Source organism: Scyliorhinus canicula, chromosome 16 (genome assembly GCF_902713615.1).
Source record: "Scyliorhinus canicula chromosome 16, sScyCan1.1, whole genome shotgun sequence".
Taxonomy (NCBI): domain Eukaryota; kingdom Metazoa; phylum Chordata; class Chondrichthyes; order Carcharhiniformes; family Scyliorhinidae; genus Scyliorhinus; species Scyliorhinus canicula.
Genome location: NC_052161.1, coordinates 85,899,361 through 85,923,304, shown reverse-complemented (window position 1 = coordinate 85,923,304; position 23,944 = coordinate 85,899,361). Strand labels below are relative to the sequence as shown.

The 23,944-nt window shown below is 50.8% G+C and overlaps 1 protein-coding gene across 1 annotated transcript in view; it reads left to right on the top strand.

Moving 5' to 3' along the window:
- Positions 1-718: 718 nt before the first annotated feature.
- LOC119951007 (zinc finger protein 384-like) overlaps positions 719-23,944 on the top strand; it is a 25,052-nt gene continuing 1,826 nt past the window's right edge. The window contains exons 1-3 of the mRNA XM_038774039.1: positions 719-1,013; positions 22,474-22,828; positions 23,421-23,656. Coding sequence (XP_038629967.1) covers positions 728-1,013; positions 22,474-22,828; positions 23,421-23,656 — 877 coding nt within the window. The 5' untranslated portion in view covers positions 719-727. The remainder of the gene's footprint in view (positions 1,014-22,473; positions 22,829-23,420; positions 23,657-23,944) is intronic.

Here is a 23,944-nt window from a genome sequence, read left to right as displayed (position 1 = left end):
AACTCGCCCCTTGCCCACTCGCTCCCACGGGCTCTAGGGTTTTTTTCCGCGCTCTCTCGCTCATGATCGCGCTCCCCTTCGTGCGCTCCGTCTCGTGCGCCCCTCCCGCCCTCGCCCCCAACTCGCCCCTCGGCCCCCACCTCGCCCCCTCGGCCCCCACCTCGCCCCCTCGGCCCCCACCTCGCCCCTCGGCCCCCACCTCGCCCCTCGGCCCCCACCTCGCCCCCTCGGCCCCCACCTCGCCCCCTCGGCCCCCACCTCGCCCCCTCGGCCCCCACCTCGCCCCCTCGGCCCCCACCTCGCCCCCTCGGCCCCCACCTCGCCCCCTCGCCCCCCACCTCGGCCCCCACCTCGCCCCCTCGGCCCCCACCTCGGCCCCCATCTCGCCCCCTCGGCCCCCACCTCGGCCCCCATCTCGCCCCCTCGGCCCCCACCTCTCCCCCTCGGCCCCCACCTCTCCCCCTCGGCTCCCCCTCGGCCCCCGCCTCTCCCCCTCGGCCCCCGCCTCTCCCCCTCGGCCCCCGCCTCGCCCCCCCACCTCGGCCCCCCGGCCCCCCGCCTCGGCCCCCCCCCGCCTCGGCCCCTCCCCCTCGGCCACCCGCCTCGGCCCCCCGCCTCGGCCCCTCCCCCTCGGCCACCCACCTCGGCCCCCACCTCGGTTCTCGGCCCCCACCTCGCCCCTCGGCCTCTCACTCTTGTTCTCTCCTGTCTGCAGTTTGAGAATGTAATGTTCATCAACAAGATCAAAGAGCAGCTCATGGCGGAGAAGAGCTGTGGGCAGACAGCCAGTCCTCAGAACCAGCAGACGGAACAGCAGCAGCAACAACAGCAGCAGCAGCAACAGCAGCAGCAGCAACAAATGCAGTCGTACTCTCAGGCCCTGATCACCAGCGGCACCATCAGCGGGGTCACACAAACCCCCAGCATCGATGTCAAAGAGGGTGGCCAGACGCAGCCTATGGTCACAGAGAACGTCACGGTACTCCCTTTGCCCTCCACTGCCCTCATGACAGGTTAGTTTTGGTGTGTGTGGGGGTGGAGGGTTGGTGAGGTACGCATTGGCGAGAACCAGGAGTAGTGCCATCTTCAAAGATGGTTTGACTGGATGTGGGATTGAGCGTAATGGTGCCAAATTTGCCCTTCTCAAAGGGCAATAAGTGTTGGGCCGAACCAACCACGCCCATATCCTTCAAAAGAACAAAAACAAATTATTTGTCTGATGGCACAAAGAATTGATTGTAACTGGAAGCTACGGGGAGGATACAAAGTCTACAAAGTAAAAGATTCATTCTCAGGATATGGGCGTCTCTGGCTCGGCCCAACATTCATTGCCCATTCCTAATTTCCCCTTGAGACCCAGTTTTTCTTAGGGTACTGGATGTGAAACCGCAAAGTTTTTTAATTTGTAGACCTGTTGACGAAAGAACCATTTCACCAGTCACTCCCTATTCAAAGGGGTAAGAGTATCAACACCTGAACGAAAGCCCCTTCACACTTGCTCTCTTTAGCTTCAATACACAAACCAATCTCAGAATTATACTTTTTAATCCCGGACGAGCCCCCAATTTCTAACTAACAGAAATCTTTTACGTTAAAACAAACTTTAATTTAAACACAGAATTAACCACTTTAACATCAAAGAAATTACTTTACAATTAACGATTAAACATTAATACGAAGAAAAGCTTCAGCTCACTATCTACCCCTGCCACTATATATATATATATTATATATATATATTTCAACTCAATGCTGTTCAAATTCCACTCACAAATAAAGTTAACAATCAGAGTTATTTGCCGTTCTCTGTACAGACATTGGAGAGAGACCCCTTTCAGGTACAACCTGAAAATCCTTCTGACTTGTCAGCCTCAAATCCTGTGTCAAAACTGACAAGTAAGGGGGCTATATTGGACTTAGTACTAGGGAACGAGCCCCGCCAGGTCACCAAAGCTGCAGTGGGGGAATATGTGGCGAACAGCGACCAAAATTCCGTAAGCATTCGGATACTCATGGAAAAGGACGAGTGTTGTTCTGGGGTTTAGGTGCTAAATTGGGGGAACTACAACCAGATTAGGCAGGATTTAGAGGCTATTGTTTGGTAGAGGCTGTTTGGGAGTAAATCCACATTTGGCATGTGGGAGTCTTTTAAGGAGAAGTTGATGGGAGTGCAGGGCAGGCATATGCAAGGAAAAAGGTAGGACAGGAAAGGCAGAATTCAGGAACCATGGATGACCAGCGACATTCCGAATCTTGTCAAAAAGAAAAAAGATGTGTACGTGATGTACAGGCAACTAAAATCAAATGAAGCACTTGAGGAATACAAGGAAAGTAGAATAGAGCTCAAGCAGGGAGTTAGGAGGGCAGAAAGGGGTCACAAAATGTCCTTGGCAGACAGGATTAAGGAGAATCCCAAGGCACTTTACACGTATATTAGGAACAAGAAGGTAGCTAGGGAAAGAGTTGGTCCACTCAAGGACATAGGAGGGAAATTATGTGGAAGTAGGTGAGATTCTTAATGAGTATTTTGTATCGGTATTCACAAAGGAGGGCACATTGATTGGTGGTGTCTCAGAGGGATGTGTAAACACTTTAGAACAAGACGTTATTACGAGGGAGGAAGTGTTAGGTGTGTTTAAAAGCATTATGGTAGACAAGTCCCCAGGGCCAGATAGCATCTATCTAAGATTTCTGAGGGATACAAGAGATGAAATCGCTGGGCCTCTAACAGAAATCTTTGTATCCTCGGTGGCCACAGGTCAGCTCCCAGAGGATTGGAGGATTGCCAATGTTGTACAGTTATTTAAGAAGGGTTGCAAGGATAACCCGGATAATTATAGGCCAGTGAGCTTGACGTCCATGATAGTGAAACTGTTGGAAAAGGTTCTCAGAGATAGGGCAGCACAGTAGCATAGTGGTTAGCACAGTTTATTCACATCTCCAGGGTCCCAGGTTCGATTCCCGGCTTGGGTCACTGTCTGTGCGGAGTCTGCACGTTCTCCTTGTGAGTGTGTGGGTTTCCTCTGGGTGCTCCGGTTTCCTCCCACAGTCCAATGATGTTGAGGTTAGGATTGGAGTTGCTAAATTACCCTTAGTGGCCAAAAAAATGGTTGGGTGGGGTTATGGGGATAGGGTAGATGTGTGGGCTTGGGTAGGGTACCCTTTCCAATGGCCGGTGCAGACTCGATGGGCCGAATGGCCTCCTTCTGCACTGTAAATTCTATGATATATGATCTATGCACATTTGGAAGTGAATGGTCTTATTAGCGACAGGCAGCATGGTTGTGTACAAGGGAGTTCATGTCTCACTAATTGAGTTTTTTGAGGAGGTGACAAAAATGATTGACGAGGGAAGGGCTGTGGATGTTGTCTACATGGACTTTAGTAAAGCATTTGATATAAGTCCCTCATGCAGGCTGGTGCAAAAGATTAAATCACAATGTGGTCAGGGGTGAACTAGCTGGATGGATTCAGAATTGGCTTGGCCATAGAAGACAGAAGGTAGCAGTGGAAGGATGTTTTTCCGAATGGAGGTCTGTAACTAGTGTGTTCCGCAGAGATCAGTACTGGGACCTCTACTCTTTGTAATATATATAAATGAATTGGAAGAAAACGTAGCGGGTCTGATTAGCAAGTTTACAGATGATACTAAGATTGCGGGAGTTGCGGATAGTGATCAAGATTGTCAGAGAATACAACAGGATATTGATAGGCTGCAAAATTGGGCGGAGAATTGGCAGATGGAATTTAACCCGGAAAAATGTGTGGTGATGCATTTTGGTGGATCCAATTCGTGGGGAGGTATAAAATAAATGGCAGAACCATCAGGAGCATAGAGATACAAAGAGATCTGGGCGTGCAGGTGCACAGATCCTTAAAAGTGGCAGGTGGGGGTAAAGAAAGCATATGGCATGCTTGCCTTCATAGGGCGGGGTATCGAATATAAAAGCTGGAAAATTAAGTTACAGTTATATCGAACGTTGGTTAGGCCACATTTGGAATACTGTGTCCAATTCTGGTCACCACACTACCAGAAAGACGTGGAGGCTTTGGAGAGAGTACAGAAAAGGTTTACCAGGATGTTGCCTGATATGGAGGGTATTCACTATGAGGAGTGATTGAATAAGCTGGGATTATTCTCCCTAGAGAGACGGAGGCTGAGGGGCGACCTGATAGAAGTTTATAAAATTATTAGGGGTGTAAATAGGGTGAACAGTTGGATGCTTTTTCCCAGGGCGGAAGTTAAAGTTACAAGGTGGCACAAGTTCAAGGTGAGTGGGGACAGGTTCAGTGGAGATGTGTGGGGGATATTTTTTTACACAGGGTGGTGGTGGCCTGGAATGCACTGCCAAGTGAGGTGGTTGAGGCAGGTGCGTTAGCAACCTTTAAGATTTAGATTTACCTGGATAGGCACGTGAACAGACGGGGTATAGAAGGATACAGGCGGTTGGTCTCGATAGGACATGTGATCGGTGCAGGCTTGGAGGCGTTCCTGTGCTGTATTGATCTTTGTTTGTTCTAACTACAGACAGACCTGGCTCTTCCCATTAATTACATAATCTTTATCCCACTAAGATGTCCCATGATCTGCTTAGCTGGACTGAACGCCATCCCTCATTAATTATCTACACTGCAGGAACCTCCACAAACAAGTAATGTTCTATTAGCCTTCTCTCTCAAAACAAGTAAATGGTTAAAATCAATGATTTATTTATCTTTGTGAACCCTTAATTACAGCTTTAGCAGATATACTGCCTGTGTATTTGAACCCAGGGTTTTTAATAACATCACAATAAAATACAATAATTCCCTCCATTCACCACACCTCCCGTCTTAAAATAAATGAACCAGCAATATGTAAATGTGGCTTCATTTTCCAATGCCCTGTTAACTTTAAGCACTTTGTTTGCACTGAGTGCTGAATTTGGGTGCATTTGAGTGCTATAGTGAGAGTTTGGTGACTGAGGGAGTTAGGTGAGGAGGGAGTAAGGTTCTCCTTTCATTTCATTTTCCACATTTCCTCAAAGAACGTGAAGGAGCCGGGGGTTTACAGCGAGTAGAGCTGAATAGGAGCAGAGTCGGAGGGCGGAGTTCCAGTTGGTCCACAGGGCAGCTATATTCTGTAAGGTAAGAGAGGATGGAGGCTAGGGCAGTTGCATGCTCCTCCTGTAGGATGTGGGTGGTGAGGGATACCTCTGGTGTCCCCGCTGACTATACCTGTGGGAAGTGCACCCAACTCCAGCTCCTCGGAGACCGTGTTAGGGAACTGGAGCTGGATGAACTTCGGATCATCCGGGAGGCAGAGGGGGTTATAGACAAGAGTTACAGGGAGGTAACCACACCCAAGGTACAGGACAAGAGTAGCTGGGTTACAGTCAGGGGAAAGAAAACAAACAGGCAGACAGTGCAGGGATCCCTCGTGGCCGTTCCCCTTCAAAACAAGTATACCGTTTTGGATGCTATTGGGGGGAATGACGTACTGGGGGAAGGCCCTCGTGGCCAAGTCTCTGGCACAGAGTCTGGCTCTGGGGCTCAGAAGGGAAGGGGGGAGAATAGAAAAGCAATAGTGATAAGAGACTCAATGGTTAGGGGAATAGATAGGAGATTCTGTGGTTGCGAGTGAGACTGCCGGAAGGTACGTTGCCTCCTGGGGGCCAGGGCCAGGGATGTCTTGGATCGTGTCTTCAGGATCCTTAAGGGGGAGGGTGAGCAGCCAGAAGTCGTGGTGCACATTGGTACCAACGACGTAGGTAGGAAAAGGGGTGTGGATGTAAGAAACGAGTTTAGGAAGCTGGAAGTTAAAAGCTAGGACAGACAGAGTTGTCATCTCTGGTTTGTTGCCGGTGCCACGTGATAGCGAGGCTAGGAATAGGGGGAAGAGTGCAGTTGAACACGTGGCTGCAGGAATGGTGTAGGAGGGAGGGCTTCAGATAATTGGAGTGCATTCTGGGGAAGGTGGGACCTGTACAAGCTGGACGGGTTGCATCCAAACCAGAGGGGCACCAACATCCTGGGAGGGAGGTTTTCTAGTTCTCTTCGGGAGGGTTTAAATTAATTTGGCAGGGGAATGGGAACCGGATTTGTAGTCCAGCAGCTAAGGCAGCCGATGTTCAGGACGTCAAAGCGTGTAGTGAGGCAGTGGGAAAGGTAACACTGACAAAGGAGAGTAATTGCAGGCATGGAGATGGGTTGAAGTGTGTATACTTCAACGCAAGAAGCATCAGGAATAAGGTGGGTGAACTTAAGGCATGGATCGGTATTTGGGACTACGATAGAACATAGAACATAGAACAGTACAGCACAGAACAGGCCCTTCGGCCCTCGATGTTGTGCCGAGCAATGATCACCCTACTTAAACCCACGTAACCCGTATACCCGTAACCCAACAATCCCCCCATTAACCTTACACTACGGGCAATTTAGCATGGCCAATCCACCTAACCCGCACATCTTTGGACTGTGGGAGGAAACCGGAGCACCCGGAGGAAACCCACGCACACACGGGGAGGACGTGCAGACTCCACACAGACAGTGACCCAGCCGGGAATCGAACCTGGGACCCTGGAGCTGTGAAGCATTGATGCTAACCACCATGCTACCGTGAGGCCCCGATGGGAGGGGGAACAGATTGGGAAACAGATTTTGGAAAGGTGCAGAAATCACAGGGTAGTAGTCATGGGTGACTTCAACTTCCCAAATATTGAGTGGAAACTCTTTAGATCAAATAGTTTGCATGGGGTGGTATTTGTGCAATGTGTCCAGGAAGCTTTTCTAACACAGTATGTAGACTGTCCGACCAGAGGGGAGGCCATATTGGATTTGGTACTTGGTAATGAACCAGGGCAGGTGATAGATTTGTTAGTGGGGAAGCATTTTGGAGATAGTGACCACAATTCTGTGACTTTCACTTTAGTAATGGAGAGGGATAGGTGCGTGCAACAGGGCAAGGTTTGCAATTGGGGGAAGGGTAAATACGATGCTGTCAGACCAGAACTGAAGTCCATAAATTGGGAACATAGGCTGTCAGGGAAGGACACAATTGAAATGTGGAACTTGTTCAAGGAACAGATACTACGTGTCCTTGATATGTATGTCCCTGTCAGGCAGGGAAGAGATGGTCGAGTGAGGGAACCATGGTTGACAATAGAGGTTGAATGTCTTGTTAAGAGGAAGAAGGATACTTATGTAAGGCTGAGGAAACAAGGTTCAGACAGGGCGCTTGAGGGCAAGATAGCCAGGAGGGAACTGAAGAAAGGGATTAGGTGAGGGCATGAAAAATCTTTGGCGGGTAGGATCAAGGAAAACCCCAAGGCCTTTTATACATATGTGCGAAATATGAGAATGACTAGAGCCAGGGTAGGTCCGATCAAGGACAGTAGCGGGAGATTGTGTATTGAGTCTGAAGAGATAGGAGAGGTCTTGAACGAGTACTTTTCTTCAGTATTTACGAATGAGAGGGGCCATATTGTTAGAGAAGACAGTGTGAAACAGACTGGTAAGCTCGAGGAGATACTTGTTAGGAAGGAAGATGTGTTAGGCATTTTGAAAAACGTGAGGACAGACAAATCCCCCGGCCCTGACGGGATATATCCAAGGATTCTCTGGGAAACAAGATACAAATTGCAGAGCCGTTGGCAATGATCTTTTGTCCTCACTGTCAACAGGGGTGGTACCAGGGGATTGGAGAGTGACGAATGTTGTGCCCCTGTTCAAAAAAAGTAATGGAAAGGGTACTGAGGGATAGGATTTCTGAGCATCTGGAAAGACATTGCTTGATTAGGGATAGTCAGCATGAATTTGTGAGGAGTAGGTCTTGCCTGACAAGTCTTATTGAATTCTTTGAGGAGGTGACCAAGCACGTGGATGAAGGTAAAGCAGTGGATGTGGTGTACATGGATTTTAGTAAGGCATTTGATAAGGTTCCCCATGGTAGGCTTATGCAGAAAGTAAGGAGGCATGGGATAGTGGGAAATTTGGCCAGTTGGATAACGGACTGGCTAACTAATAGAAGTCAGAGAGTGGTGGTGGATGGCAAATATTCAGCCTGGTGCCCAGTTACCAGTTGCGTACTGCAGGGATCAGTTCTGGGTCCTCTGCTGTGTGTGATTTTCATTGATGACTTGGATGAGGGAGTTGAAGGGTGGGTCAGTAAATTTGGGTCAGTAAATTTGCAGACGATATGAAGATTGGTGGAGTTGTGGATAGTGAGCAGGGCTGTTGTCGGCTGCAAAGAGACATAGATAGGATGCAAAGCTGGGTTGAGAAGTGGCAGATGGAGTTTAACCCTGAAAAGTGTGAGGTTGTCCATTTTGGAAGGACAAATGTGAATGTGAAATACAGGATTAACGGTAGGATTCTTGAAAATGTGGAGGAGCAGAGGGATCTTGGGGTCTATGTTCATCGATCTTTGAAAGTTGCCACTCGAGTGGATAGAGCTGTGAAGAAGGCCTATGGTGTGCTAACGTTCATTAGCAGAGGGGTTGAGCTGTGAGGTGATAATGCAGCTGTACAAAACCTTGGTCAGGCCACATTTGGAGAACAGTTCTGGTCGCCTCATTTTAGGAAGGATGTGGAAGCTTTGGAAAAGGTACAAAGGAGATTTACCAGGATGTTGCCTGGAATGGAGAGTAGGTCTTACAAGGAAAGGTTGAGGGTGCTGGGCCTTTTCTCATTAGAACGGAGAAGGATGACATAGATTTATGTCAAGGATGACATAGATTTATTACAAGGGGACATAGATTTAAGGTGAATGGTGGAAGATATAGGGGGGGATGTCAGAGGTAGGTTCTTTACCCAGAGAGTAGTGGGGCATGGAATGCACTGCCTGTGGAAGTAGTTGAGTCGGAAACATTAGGGACCTTAAAGCGGTTATTGGATAGGTACATGGATTACGGTAGAATGATGGGGTGTAGATTAGTTTGTTCTTAATCTCGGACAAATGTTTGGCACAACATCGTGGGCCGAAGGGCCTGTTCTGTGCTGTATTTTTTGATCTATGTTCTACAACTCATTATTAAACACTATTTATTATGATCCCAGACCAAACCCCAACAGTGTCTTGGTTACTGGACTGAAACCCAAATATTTTTGCTTTTTTAAAAATAAATATTTATTCTCCTTTTTCATCCAAATTTACACCCACCAACAATCAACGGTAACAAATAGAATGTCAATCCCCTGGCCAACAATTCCTCCCTCCCACCAACCCCCAAACAACCCTCAACATTTTCAATACAAACATCAAAGGATTCAAGAATCCACCATCCACCCATACATAGTCATCAACAACATACACAGTCCAACCAATCCCCTGCCCGCACCCCAACTGCCCCACCACAACCCCACCCGCCTAATGTTCGATGTCATCCATTTCTTGAAAGTGCATAATAAACAAAGCCAATGAATTGTAGAACCCTTCCATCCTTCCCCTCAACTCAAACTTCAGCACGGTAGCATTGTGGATAGCACAATTGCTTCATAGCTCCAGGGTCCCAGGTTCGATTCCGGCTTAGGTCACTGTCTGTGCGGAGTGGGCACATCCTCCCCATGTGTGCGTGGGTTTCCTCCGGGTGCTCCGGTTTCCTCCCACAGTACAAAGATGTGCAGGTTAGGTGGATTGGCCATGATAAATTGCCCTTAGTGTTGGGTGGGGTTACTGGGTTATGGGGATAGGATGGAGGTGTTGACCTTGGGTAGGGTGCTCTTTCCAGGAACCGGTGCAGACTCGATGGGCCGAATGGCCTCCTTCTGCACTGTAAATTCTATGAAATTCACCTTCTCCAGTATTAAAAACTCCAAACAGAACTCCCCCGCCATTCCAGGGCACAGGGTGGAGAAGCTGACCTCCACCCTAACAGGATCCGCCTTCAGGCGATCAGCGAGGCGAATACTAAAACATCTGCCTCTGCACCCGCTTCCAATCCCAGCCAATCGGATACCCCGAATGTGGCCTCCAGAGGACCCGGCTCAAACCTCATATGTACCACCTTTGAAATTACCCGAACACCTCCCTTCAATACCTATCCAGCTTTGGACAGGACCAAAACATGAGCGTGGTTTGCTTCCCCCGCATCTACCTCCTCAAAGGTGTCAGTATCTGTGAGGTGCACCCTATACACCGCCTTGAGTTGTATCAGCCCCAACCTCGCGCACGAAGTTGAGGCGTTTACCCTCCGGAGCACCTCGCACCACAATCCCTCCTCCATGCTCTCTCCCATCTCTTCCTCCCACTTTGCCCTCATCCCCTCCAGCGGTGCCTTCTCTTCTAGACTCACCCCATAAATTGCCGACACCACCCCCTTCTCCATTCCCCTGTCGTCAGCACCTCCTCCAACAGTGTGGAGGCCGGAGCCACCGGAAAGCTCTGTATCTCCTTCTTAGCGAAATCTTGGAACTGCATGTACCGAAACATTTCCCCATCCCAACCCAAATTTTGCCTCCAGCTCCTTTAGTCCTGCAAACCGGCCACCCAGAAACAAATCCTACTATCTAAGCCCGAGTGAAACGCCTGGCTATCTCAGCCCACTTTCTAAGCCACCCTGATCCTTCACCGTCAAGTTGAGTCTCCTGCAGCATCACCACATCTGCTTTCAAACTTTTCAAATGGGCAAACACCCTCGGCCTCTTCATTGGGCCTCCCAACCCCCTCATGTTCCATGTAACTATCCTAACAGGGGGTCGGTCTCTCTCTCTCTCTCTCTCTCTCTCTCTCTCTCTCTCTCTCTCTCTCTCTCTCTCTCTCTCTTTCTCTTTCTCTCTCTCGCTCTCTTTCCCCCCCCTCCCCCCCTCTGCTTCTGCTTATCCACCATCATCATAATTTCGGGCCCTACTGTTATGGGCCAAGGTTTAGAAAACTCGTATATCATGGAGTTCACCTGACCTACAACTGTTTATTGATTTTGGCTACGATGAGCACAAGGACCTGCCTTACAGGTGTTATTCATCAGAGTTCTTGGGTGCTTTTAATCCAAAAAGCAAGCTTTATTCTACAAATTTAGTTAACATTTGTGTAAACACATACAGTAAGAATTTTCATCACTTACAAACATTAAGACCCAACACAGCTACAGTAATCTATGTATAATCCTTAATAAATTCCCCTTTAACTGTTCCAATTCAATAAGTAAAACCAGAAACACCTTTTCAAAGGTGTGGCCCAGAACACGGCATTCTCACTGGTATAAGACTTATTATTGATACTCTGTTCCCCTTTTCAAACAGCAGATTTGAATTCCTTCCAGAAAACAATTATCTATTATAAAGTCATCTGAAAACAGCTTTTAAAAAGAAGAGAGAGAGAGACACCTCTATCAACTTATTCCGTTTCAAAACCAGTCCAAAACTCAAAGCGAAAATAAAACCCAGATCCACAGTCCAGCTCCCCCACACAATGACATCACTGAAGCCATGTGATAAGACAAAAACCTTTCTTAAAGGGGCACTCGCATGACACTACCCACTGAACCTGACCCGTCCCTATCCATTGTTGACATCGAACCGCATCCCCCCCTCGCAAAATCCCCTCCCTACACTCCCTCTTGAAGAAACCCCACTCCGTGTTGTCCCCTCCCTTCCCTTTTCTCACCTCTTAGGCCCATTGAAACCTGCTCACCAGGTTCCAGTGTCCGCAGACCCTCCCCCCACAACACCTCCGCTCACTAGCCGACTCAGGCCGTTCCTCCACTCCCGCCCAGTCCCAGGAAAAAAAAACAAATATATACTTCTCAGTAAAAAATACGTTGCTACAAAGAACAGCAACAAAAATCTTTGACCTCTATAACGGCTTGAAGTAAGAACATTATTCAAAGGTACAAAGAACAGCAACAACAAACAAAAAATTAACCTCTATAATAGCATGATGTAAGAACATTATTCAACGCTATGAAGAACAACGACAAAAGACTTTTAACCTCTATAACAGTATGAAGTAGGAACATTATTCAAAGTTACATATATACATTCTCCCACTCTTTACTTCTGGAGTTGTAGATCACCCTTAGCTTTGCTGGCTACACCACTCCAAACCGCATTCCACTGTCGTGCAATGCCACCTTCACTCGGCCGAATGCCGCTCGCCGCTTTGCAAGTCCTGATAAATGGAACCTTGGCACCAGCCCATTGCACCTCCTGCTCCTTCTTTGCCCAGTTCAATGCCTTTTCCTTCATGTGATATCTGTGAAATGTAGGGCAGCACGGTAGCACAAGTGATTAGCACTGTGGCTTCACAGCACCAGGGTCCCAGGTTCGTGCATCACTGTCTGTGCTGAGTCTGCACGTTCTCCTCGTGTCTGCGTGGGTTTCCTCCGGGTGCTCTGGTGTCCTCCCACAGTCCAAAGACGCGCAGGTTAGGTGGATTGGCCGTGATAAATTGCCCATGGTGACCAAAAAAGGTTCGGAGGGGTTATTCGGTTACGGAGATAGAGTGGAAGTCAGGGCTTAAGTGGGTTGGTGCCAACTCGATGGGCCGAATGGCCTCCTTCTGCACTGTATGTTCTAAAACAGATAATCGCTGCTCTTGGAGGCTCGTTTAACCTCAGCGACCAATGAGCTCGGTCCAATTCATACCGAGAGGGTTCTTCTCCCTCTTCCATCAGTTCTGCCAACATCTTGACAAACTCTGTCAGCCTTGGGCCCTCCGCTGCCTAGGGCAGGCCCACAATCCTTAAATTTTGTTGTCTTGAGCGGTTTTCCATATCCTCCAGCTTTGCTCGCAGACCCTTTTTGGTCTTGACCATACTGCAGCTCATCTCTCATCACGGTAAGCTGATCGCTGTGCCGCGACATGGCCCCCTCCACTCCCTTCATCTTCTCACTCTGTTCCTCACCTCGGCCGACGTCTTTGCAACAGCTACCTCCACTGGGGCAATTGCCTCCTCGACCAAAGCCTTCAGCGCCACTGCTACCTCCTTTCTCATCACCTCCATATGCTTTGCAAACTGCTTTTTGAGCTCGACAGACACCACCTCAGCCACCTTCTCTGCTGTGAGCTCTTATTCTCCCCCTTCCCCGCTGCTGTCTTCCTCTGTTTTTTGGACATCTTTCGCTTCTTTACCGGTTCTTAGTCCTTCAGGAAAGGCATCAAAAATTCCCAAAAAGAAAAAAAAACATTAAGCAGGAACCACCCAATGTGTGACGACCCCTCTACATGCTGCCTTTTGCTGCCTCGTGCTCTGGGCCCTGCTCCGGCTGCTTCAAGCACTGACCTCTGTCTCATTGCTCCTGCTGCTCCACAGTAACTTCAGCCCTGCTGCTCCACACTACCTTCAGCCCCGCTGCTCCACACTACCTTCAGCCCCGCTGCTCCACACTACCTTCAGCCCCGCTGCTCCACACTACCTTCAGCCCCGCTGCTCCACACTAACTTCAGCCCTGCTGCTCCACACTAACTTCAGCCCCGCTGCTCCACACTACCTTCAGCCCTGCTGCTCCACACTACCTTCAGCCCCGCTGCTCCACGCTACCTTCAGCCCCGCTGCTCCACACTACCTTCAGCCCTGCTGCTCCACACTACCTTCAGCCCCGCTGCTCCACACTACCTTCAGCCCCGCTGCTCCACACTACCTTCAGCCCCGCTGCTCCACGCTACCTTCAGCCCCGCTGCTCCACACTACCTTCAGCCCTGCTGCTCCACACTACCTTCAGCCCCGCTGCTCCACACTACCTTCAGCCCCGCTGCTCCACACTACCTTCAGCCCTGCTGCTCCACACTAACTTCAGCCCCGCTGCTCCACACTACCTTCAGCCCTGCTGCTCCACACTACCTTCAGCCCTGCTGCTCCACACTACCTTCAGCCCCGCTGCTCCACACTACCTTCAGCCCTGCTGCTCCACACTAACTTCAGCCCCGCTGCTCCACGCTACCTTCAGCCCCGCTGCTCCACACTACCTTCAGCCCTGCTGCTCCACAGTAACTTCAGCCCCGCTGCTCCACACTACCTTCAGCCCCGCTGCTCCACACTACCTTCAGCCCCGCTGCTCCACACTAACTTCAGCCCCGCTGCTCCACGCTACCTTCAGCCCCGCTGCTCCACACTACCTTCAGCCCTGCTGCTCCACAGTAACTTCAGCCCCGCTGCTCCACACTACCTTCAGCCCTGCTGCTCCACACTACCTTCAGCCCCGCTGCTCCACACTACCTTCAGCCCTGCTGCTCCACACTAACTTCAGCCCCGCTGCTCCACACTAACTTCAGCCCTGCTGCTCCACACTACCTTCAGCCCTGCTGCTCCACACTACCTTCAGCCCTGCTGCTCCACACTAACTTCAGCCCTGCTGCTCCACACTACCTTCAGCCCCGCTGCTCCACACTACCTTCAGCCCCGCTGCTCCACACTACCTTCAGCCCTGCTGCTCCACACTACCTTCAGCCCCGCTGCTCCACACTACCTTCAGCCCCGCTGCTCCACACTACCTTCAGCCCCGCTGCTCCACACTACCTTCAGCCCCGCTGCTCCACACTACCTTCAGCCCCGCTGCTCCACACTAACTTCAGCCCTGCTGCTCCACACTACCTTCAGCCCCGCTGCTCCACACTACCTTCAGCCCCGCTGCTCCACACTACCTTCAGCCCCGCTGCTCCACACTACCTTCAGCCCCGCTGCTCCACGCTACCTTCAGCCCTGCTGCTCCACGCTACCTTCAGCCCTGCTGCTCCACACTACCTTCAGCCCTGCTGCTCCACACTACCTTCAGCCCTGCTGCTCCACACTAACTTCAGCCCTGCTGCTCCACACTACCTTCAGCCCCGCTGCTCCACACTACCTTCAGCCCTGCTGCTCCACACTACCTTCAGCCCCGCTGCTCCACACTACCTTCAGCCCCGCTGCTCCACGCTACCTTCAGCCCTGCTGCTCCACACTACCTTCAGCCCTGCTGCTCCACACTACCTTCAGCCCTGCTGCTCCACGCTACCTTCAGCCCCGCTGCTCCACACTACCTTCAGCCCCGCTGCTCCACACTAACTTCAGCCCTGCTGCTCCACACTACCTTCAGCCCTGCTGCTCCACACTACCTTCAGCCCCGCTGCTCCACACTACCTTCAGCCCCGCTGCTCCACACTAACTTCAGCCCCGCTGCTCCACACTACCTTCAGCCCCGCTGCTCCACACTACCTTCAGCCCCGCTGCTCCACACTAACTTCAGCCCTGCTGCTCCACACTACCTTCAGCCCTGCTGCTCCACACTACCTTCAGCCCTGCTGCTCCACACTAACTTCAGCCCTGCTGCTCCACACTAACTTCAGCCCCGCTGCTCCACACTACCTTCAGCCCTGCTGCTCCACACTAACTTCAGCCCTGCTGCTCCACACTACCTTCAGCCCTGCTGCTCCACACTACCTTCAGCCCCGCTGCTCCACACTACCTTCAGCCCTGCTGCTCCACACTACCTTCAGCCCTGCTGCTCCACACTAACTTCAGCCCCGCTGCTCCACACTACCTTCAGCCCCGCTACTCCACACTACCTTCAGCCCCGCTGCTCCACACTACCTTCAGCCCCGCTGCTCCACACTACCTTCAGCCCCGCTGCTCCACACTACCTTCAGCCCTGCTGCTCCACACTAACTTCAGCCCCGCTGCTCCACACTACCTTCAGCCCTGCTGCTCCACACTACCTTCAGCCCCGCTGCTCCACACTACCTTCAGCCCTGCTGCTCCACACTAACGTCAGCCCTGCTGCTCCACACTACCTTCAGCCCCGCTGCTCCACACTAACTTCAGCCCTGCTGCTCCACACTACCTTCAGCCCCGCTGCTCCACACTAACTTCAGCCCTGCTGCTCCACACTAACTTCAGCCCCGCTGCTCCACACTAACTTCAGCCCTGCTGCTCCACACTACCTTCAGCCCCGCTGCTCCACACTACCTTCAGCCCTGCTGCTCCACGCTACCTTCAGCCCTGCTGCTCCACACTACCTTCAGCCCTGCTGCTCCACACTACCTTCAGCCCCGCTGCTCCACACTAACTTCAGCCCTGCTGCTCCACACTACCTTCAGCCCCGCTGCTCCACACTACCTTCAGCCCTGCTGCTCCACACTACCTTCAGCCCCGCTGCTCCACACTAACTTCAGCCCTGCTGCTCCACACTACCTTCAGCCCCGCTGCTCCACACTACCTTCAGCCCTGCTGCTCCACACTACCTTCAGCCCCGCTGCTCCACACTAACTTCAGCCCTGCTGCTCCACACTACCTTCAGCCCTGCTGCTCCACACTACCTTCAGCCCCGCTGCTCCACACTACCTTCAGCCCTGCTGCTCCACACTACCTTCAGCCCTGCTGCTCCACACTACCTTCAGCCCCGCTGCTCCACACTAACTTCAGCCCCGCTGCTCCACACTACCTTCAGCCCCGCTGCTCCACACTAACTTCAGCCCCGCTGCTCCACACTAACTTCAGCCCCGCTGCTCCACACTAACTTCAGCCCTGCTGCTCCACACTAACTTCAGCCCTGCTGCTCCACACTAACTTCAGCCCCGCTGCTCCACACTAACTTCAGCCCCGCTGCTCCACACTAACGTCAGCCCCGCTGCTCCACACTACCTTCAGCCCTGCTGCTCCACACTACCTTCAGCCCTGCTGCTCCACACTACCTTCAGCCCCGCTGCTCCACACTACCTTCAGCCCCGCTGCTCCACACTAACGTCAGCCCCGCTGCTCCACACTACCTTCAGCCCTGCTGCTCCACACTACCTTCAGCCCCGCTGCTCCACACTACCTTCAGCCCTGCTGCTCCACACTACCTTCAGCCCCGCTGCTCCACACTACCTTCAGCCCCGCTGCTCCACACTACCTTCAGCCCCGCTGCTCCACACTACCTTCAGCCCCGCTGCTCCACACTAACTTCAGCCCCGCTGCTCCACACTAACTTCAGCCCTGCTGCTCCACACTACCTTCAGCCCCGCTGCTCCACACTAACTTCAGCCCTGCTGCTCCACACTAACTTCAGCCCCGCTGCTCCACACTAACTTCAGCCCCGCTGCTCCACACTAACTTCAGCCCTGCTGCTCCACACTACCTTCAGCCCCGCTGCTCCACACTAACTTCAGCCCCGCTGCTCCACACTACCTTCAGCCCTGCTGCTCCACACTAACTTCAGCCCCGCTGCTCCACACTACCTTCAGCCCTGCTGCTCCACACTAACTTCAGCCCCGCTGCTCCACACTACCTTCAGCCCTGCTGCTCCACACTAACTTCAGCCCCGCTGCTCCACACTAACTTCAGCCCCGCTGCTCCACACTAACTTCAGCCCTGCTGCTCCACGCTACCTTCAGCCCTGCTGCTCCACAGTAACTTCAGCCCCGCTGCTCCACACTAACTTCAGCCCTGCTGCTCCACGCTACCTTCAGCCCTGCTGCTCCACACTAACTTCAGCCCCGCTGCTCCACACTACCTTCAGCCCTGCTGCTCCACGCTACCTTCAGCCCCGCTGCTCCACACTACCTTCAGCCCCGCTGCTCCACACTACCTTCAGCCCCGCTGCTCCACACTACCTTCAGCCCCGCTGCTCCACACTACCTTCAGCCCTGCTGCTCCACAGTAACTTCAGCCCCGCTGCTCCACACTAACTTCAGCCCCGCTGCTCCACACTACCTTCAGCCCCGCTGCTCCACACTAACTTCAGCCCTGCTGCTCCACACTAACTTCAGCCCCGCTGCTCCACACTAACTTCAGCCCTGCTGCTCCACACTACCTTCAGCCCCGCTGCTCCACGCTACCGACAGCCCCGCTGCTCCACACTAACTTCAGCCCCGCTGCTCCACACTAACTTCAGCCCTGCTGCTCCACACTACCTTCAGCCCTGCTGCTCCACACTACCTTCAGCCCTGCTGCTCCACACTACCTTCAGCCCCGCTGCTCCACACTAACTTCAGCCCTGCTGCTCCACACTACCTTCAGCCCTGCTGCTCCACAGTAACTTCAGCCCTGCTGCTCCACACTAACTTCAGCCCCGCTGCTCCACACTACCTTCAGCCCCGCTGCTCCACACTACCTTCAGCCCCGCTGCTCCACACTACCTTCAGCCCCGCTGCTCCACACTACCTTCAGCCCTGCTGCTCCACACTACCTTCAGCCCCGCTGCTCCACACTACCTTCAGCCCCGCTGCTCCACACTACCTTCAGCCCCGCTGCTCCACACTACCTTCAGCCCCGCTGCTCCACACTACCTTCAGCCCTGCTGTTCCACACTTTAACTTCAGCCAATTCAGGTTTTTGGTACTTCTGAAATAAACCTTTATTATGAATACAATATTAAATAATAATTATTATTTTGTAACTTCACACTTGATAGGAACCCTTTAAAATTACCCATTAAACAATGCTAATCGATGTAGTGGCACAGTAATCCTTACTTGCTATCTTTATTCTCACATAAACAACAAAAGTAAACCGTCCCTGCTCTCATTCCACTTTTAAGCATAGCCTTCAAGAATACCTGCTTTACAGAGATGCTCTTAAGAGAGAGATCTTTTGGCACTGCTTTAAAGAAAAGACCTGAATCTTGTCAGAACCATGCAGAAACTGGCTGTACTTCTTCAGAAGGTGCTTCTCCGATTGTGCTCTCGGGCAAGTCTGAACCTGCTTCGAAAGACTGCTGATCTGTCTACAAACATAACAGCATTAACTGAAGTACAATGAGAGCAAATTACTTGACGTCTGCTTACAGCTCCCATCAATTAGAACTGAACTGCTTTTTCAGCAAACTGGCTGATACCCTTGATCCACCCAGGCGCATAATTGTACCAAGCTGAAATCTAATTATCTCCACAGGGAACCCCCCCCCTTGAGCCAAATAAAACTGTACTGGCCCAAGTTTTTTATGATGCCTTAATTATACCCAAGGCTCCCAAAATATACTGTTTTGAAAACAGGCCTGCAGCAGTCACACACACATCAACTCAGGCTTTTAACACTCACTGCATCAAATGCCGATAATACAATAAGTGCAGAAGAGATTTATGAAATCAAAATCGCTTATTGTCACAAGTAAGCTTCAAATGAAGTTACTGTGAAAAGCCCCTAGTCGCCACATTCCGGCGCCTGTTCGGGGAGGCTGGTACGGGAATTGAACCGTGCTGCTGGCCTTCCTTAGTCTGCTTTCAAAGCCAGCGATTTAGCCCTGTGCTAAACCAGCCCCTATTTACCAGGATGTTGCCTGGTATGGAGGGCATTAGCTATGAGGAGAGGTTGAATAAACTTGGTTTTTTCTCACTGGAACGAAGGAGGTTGAGGGGCGACCTGATAGAGGTCAACAAAATTATGAGGGGCAGAGACAGTGGATAGTCAGAGACTTTTTCCCAGGGTAGAGAGGTCAATTACTAGGCGGCATTGGTTTAAAGTGTGAGGGGCAAAGTTTTTAGAGATGTACGGGGCAAGTTTTTTTACACAGAGGGTAGTGGGCGCCTGGAACACGCTGTCGGAGGAGGTGGTGGAAGCAGGGACGACAATGACATTTAAGGGGCATCTTGACAAATACATGAATAGGATGAAAATAGAAGGATACGGACCCCGGAAGTGTAGAAGATTTTAGACAGGCAGCATGTTTGGTGCAGGCTTGGAGGGCCGATGGGCCTGTTCCTGTGGTGTACTTTTTTTTGTTCTTTGTACATCTGAAATTCGGACATTCATCACACCTCTCCCCTTAAAACACTAATCTAACCCAGACTTTGAATTCTGAATGTCCCAAATGCCTAGAATACAATATATCTTAAATTCCTACCTACATCACACCTTCTACCCCCACCACCACCACAATGGGTTCTGAACTACTTCTCCACACCGCCCCTCCACCCCCAACTTTTCTTCACCCCAGCACAAGTTCCAATCTGCCATGAGACTGCCCCAATCCCATGGGAGGCGGTGTGCATTGCAGTACGATGGTCAGCCTCAGGTGGATGAGGAAGGAGCTGCGCTTCGAAAGCTATTGATTCGCAACAAACCTGTTGGACTTTAACGCGGTGTTGTAAAACTTCTTACTGTTGTCTGAGAGTAACATAGCAGAATAGAGGTTAGCACTGTCTGAGAGTAAAATAGTAGAATAGAGGTTATGAGAGTAAAATAACAGAATAAACGTTAGCCCTGTCGAGAGTAAAATAACAGAAGAGGTCAGCACTGTCCGAGAGTAAAATATGTTATAGGCCAGGGCTTAGAAACCGCAAAGTGTTTAATGGAGTTCACCTGACCTCCAACCTTTATGTTGAATTGGCTAGGATGAGCAGAGAAACCTTTGTCCCAGGTCTGATTAATCAAAACAAGGTTTATTCTAAGAATATAGTCAACATATATATATATATAAACACAGCAAGAATTTTATATCATCTACAAACATAAAGACCCCACACAGCTACAGTTATCTATGTATAACACTTAATGAATTCCCCCTTTAACTGTTCCAATTCAAATACAAAATCCAATAAAAAATACTTATTTCTTCCTCTGCAGTTCAAAACAGACAAAATGACACTGAAGCCCAAACACCTCACAGCTACAGCCCAGCTCCACCCACAAAATAATATCACTAAAGCCATGTGATAAGACAAAAACCTTTTTTAGAAAGTATTTTATGGAGGCATTTGTAATTTACAGTTTAACACATTAATATTTCTTAAACAACCGTGTGGACCGACACACGCAAAACACCTAAAAAACAGTAAACAACGTCCTCTGCTGCTCCCGCCCTACCCCTAATTACCCGTATACTAAGGTCTAAGTTCGCTGTCCTTCTCTAACATTGCCATGCCTCCTGATTTCCACCCCACCCCCTTACTGCTGACATACAATTTTCCTTATAGAAATCGATGCACACCTGCCATCTCCGAGCGAACCCCTGAATTAATCCTCTCAAAGCGAACTTGATTTTTTTCCAGACTGAGAAACCTTGCCATATCGCTGACCCACACTCCTGCCGACAAAAAACCTTCTTAAAATTACACTCGCAAGTCAAAGAGCAGAATAGAGGTTAGCTCTGTCTGAGAGTAAAATAGCAGAATAGAGGTTAGCTCTGTCTGAGAGTAAAATAGCAGAATAGAGGTTAGCACTGCCTGTGAGTAAAATAGCAGAATAGAGGTTAGCACTGCCTGTGAGTAAAATAGCAGAATAGAGGTTAGCACTGTGTGAGAGTACAATAGCAGAATAGAGGTTAGCACTGTGTGAGAGTAAAATAGCAGAATAGAGGTTAGCACTGTGTGAGAGTACAATAGCAGAATAGAGGTTAGCACTGTGTGAGAGTAAAATAGCAGAATAGAGGTTAGCACTGTCCGAGAGTAAAATAGCAGAATAGAGGTTAGCACTGTGTGAGAGTAAAATAGCAGAATAGAGGTTAGCACTGTGTGAGAGTAAAATAGCAGAATAGAGGTTAGCACTGTCCGAGAGTAAAATAGCAGAATAGAGGTTAGCACTGTGTAAGAGTAAAAATAGCAGAATAGAGGTTAGCACTGTCCGAGAGTAAAATAGCAGAATAGAGGTTAGCACTGTGTAAGAGTAAAAATAGCAGAATAGAGGTTAGCACTGTCCGAGAGTAAAATAGCAGAATAGAGGTTAGCACTGTCCGAGAGTAAAATAGCAGAATAGAGGTTAGCACTGTCTGAGAGTAAAATATGTTATGGGCCAGGGCTTAGAAACCGCAAAGTGTTTAATGGAGTTCACCTGACCTCCAACCTTTATGTTGAATTGGCTAGGATGAGCAGAGAAACCTTTGTCTCAGGTCTGATTAATCAAAACAAGGTTTATTCTAAGAATAAAGTCAACATATATGTAAACACAGCAAGAATTTTATATCATTTACAAACATAAAGACCTCACACAGCTACAGTAATCTATGTATAACCCTTAATGAATTCCCCCTTTAACTGTTCCAATTCAAATACAAAATCCAATAACTGTTCCAATTCAAATACAAAATCCAATAAAACAATAAAAAATACTGATTTCTTCCTCTGCAGTTCAAAACAGACAAAATGACACTGAAGCCCAAACACCTTACAGCCACAGCCCAGCTCCACCCACAAAATGACATCACTGAAACCACGTGATAAGACAAAAACCTTTCTTAAAGGTACACTCACATGTCAAAGAGCAGAATAGAGGTTAGCTCTGTCTGACAATAAAATAGCAGAATAAAGGTTCGCACTGTGAGAGTAAAATAGCAAAATAAAGGTTAGCTCTGAATAAAATCGAAGAATAGAGGTTAGCACTGTGAGAGTAAAATAGCTGAATAGAGGTTAGCACTGTCTTTGAGCAAATTAGCAGAATAGATTTTAGCATTGTTTGAGAGTGAAACAGCATCATGTAATAATGACCAAATAAAGGAATAAGGAGTTGATAAGCCTGAATACGACTAAATGGCAGAGCAAGGTTGAGGGGCTGATTGCAGAGGAAGGTTGAGGGGCTGAATTGCCTCCTCGTGCTTTGGGTCAATTTTACGTGCACTGTAATGAACCTGCCCTCTCTTTTCTGTTTTATCATTTTCCTCCTCTTGCAGGTCTAGTCATAACCTCACCCAGCGCCAGTCTTTCCTCATCCAGCTCGGGACTCAGCCCACTGACCCATCCACCTACCTTCTCCCTGGCGGGGGCCCCCACCATGATTGTGTCGGGACTGCCACACAGCCTGTCGGGCCAAACAGTGCCCTCGCTCTCAGGCCTAGAGAAGAAGGTCCCAGAAGAGGCCCAGGGGCCGGGCCACCCGCCCCATCCCGCCCAGGATGAGGGCCCTACCAAGCCCCCTGGCACCAGGAAACGGAAAGTGCGGCCCAGCGAGCCTACGTTGGCTGAGTTGGCAGACCCGTATGCCGTACCCAACGACGACGATGGAGGCAAGGATGGCAAGTCTTACAGGTCAGCAGCGGCAGGCTTGGGCGGGGCGGAGAAGCAAGGGCCGAGGCTCAGTACTGAGGGAGCGCCGCACTGCCGGAGGGTCAGTACTGAGGGAGTGCTGCACTCAGAGGGTCAGCACCAAGAGAGCGTCACACTGTCGGAGGGTCAGTGCTGAGGGAGCACCGCACTGTCGGAGGGTCAGTACTGAGGGAGCACCGCACTGTCGGAGGGTCAGTGCTGAGGGAACGCTGCACTGTGGGAGGGTCAGTACTGAGGGAGCGCTGCACTGTCGGAGGGTCAGTTCTGAGGGTGCGCTGCACTGCGGTGGGTCAGTGCTGAGGGAGCACTGCACTGTCAGAGGATCATTGCTGAGGGTGCGCCGCACTGGAAGGGTCAGTGCTGAGGGAGCACCGCACTGTGGGAGGGTGGGGGGTAGTCAATGCTGAGGGGGTGCCGCAGGGTCAGAGGGCCAGTACTGAGAGAACGGCGCACTGTGGGAGGGTCAGTCCTGAGGGAGCGCCGCACTGTAGGTCAGTGCTGAGGGAGTGCTGCACTGTCAGAGGGTCAGTGCTGAGGGAGTGTCAGAGGGCCTAATGCTCGCTGTGTTTTGCAGGTGCCGAATTTGCCCACTCACCTTCTTGTCGAAGTCAGAAATGCAGATTCACGCCAAGTCCCACACGGAGTCCAAACCCCATCATTGTCCGCACTGCTCAAAGACATTTGCCAACACCTCGTACCTGGCCCAGCACATCCGCATCCATTCCGGAGCGAAACCCTACAACTGCAGCTATTGTCAGAAGAGCTTTCGACAACTCTCACACCTCCAGCAGCACACACGGTATATATGGGGCTGAGAGGAGGGAAGGAACGAGGTGGGGCGAGTGAGAATAGCCAGTGATGGGAAGGGCAGGGATGCAGAGAGGTTGGTGAGCGGGGAGGGCAGGGTGAGGGGAGGGTGCGGGGGGCAGGGTGAGGGTACGGGAGGGCAGGGTGAGTGTGTGGGGGGGCAGGGTGAGGGTGCAGGGGTGCAGGGGGTCAGGGTGAGGGTGCGGGGGGGTCAGGGTGAGGGTGCGGGGGGTCAGGGTGAGGGTGCGGGGGGTCAGGGTGAGGGTGCGGGGGGTCAGGGTGAGGGTGCGG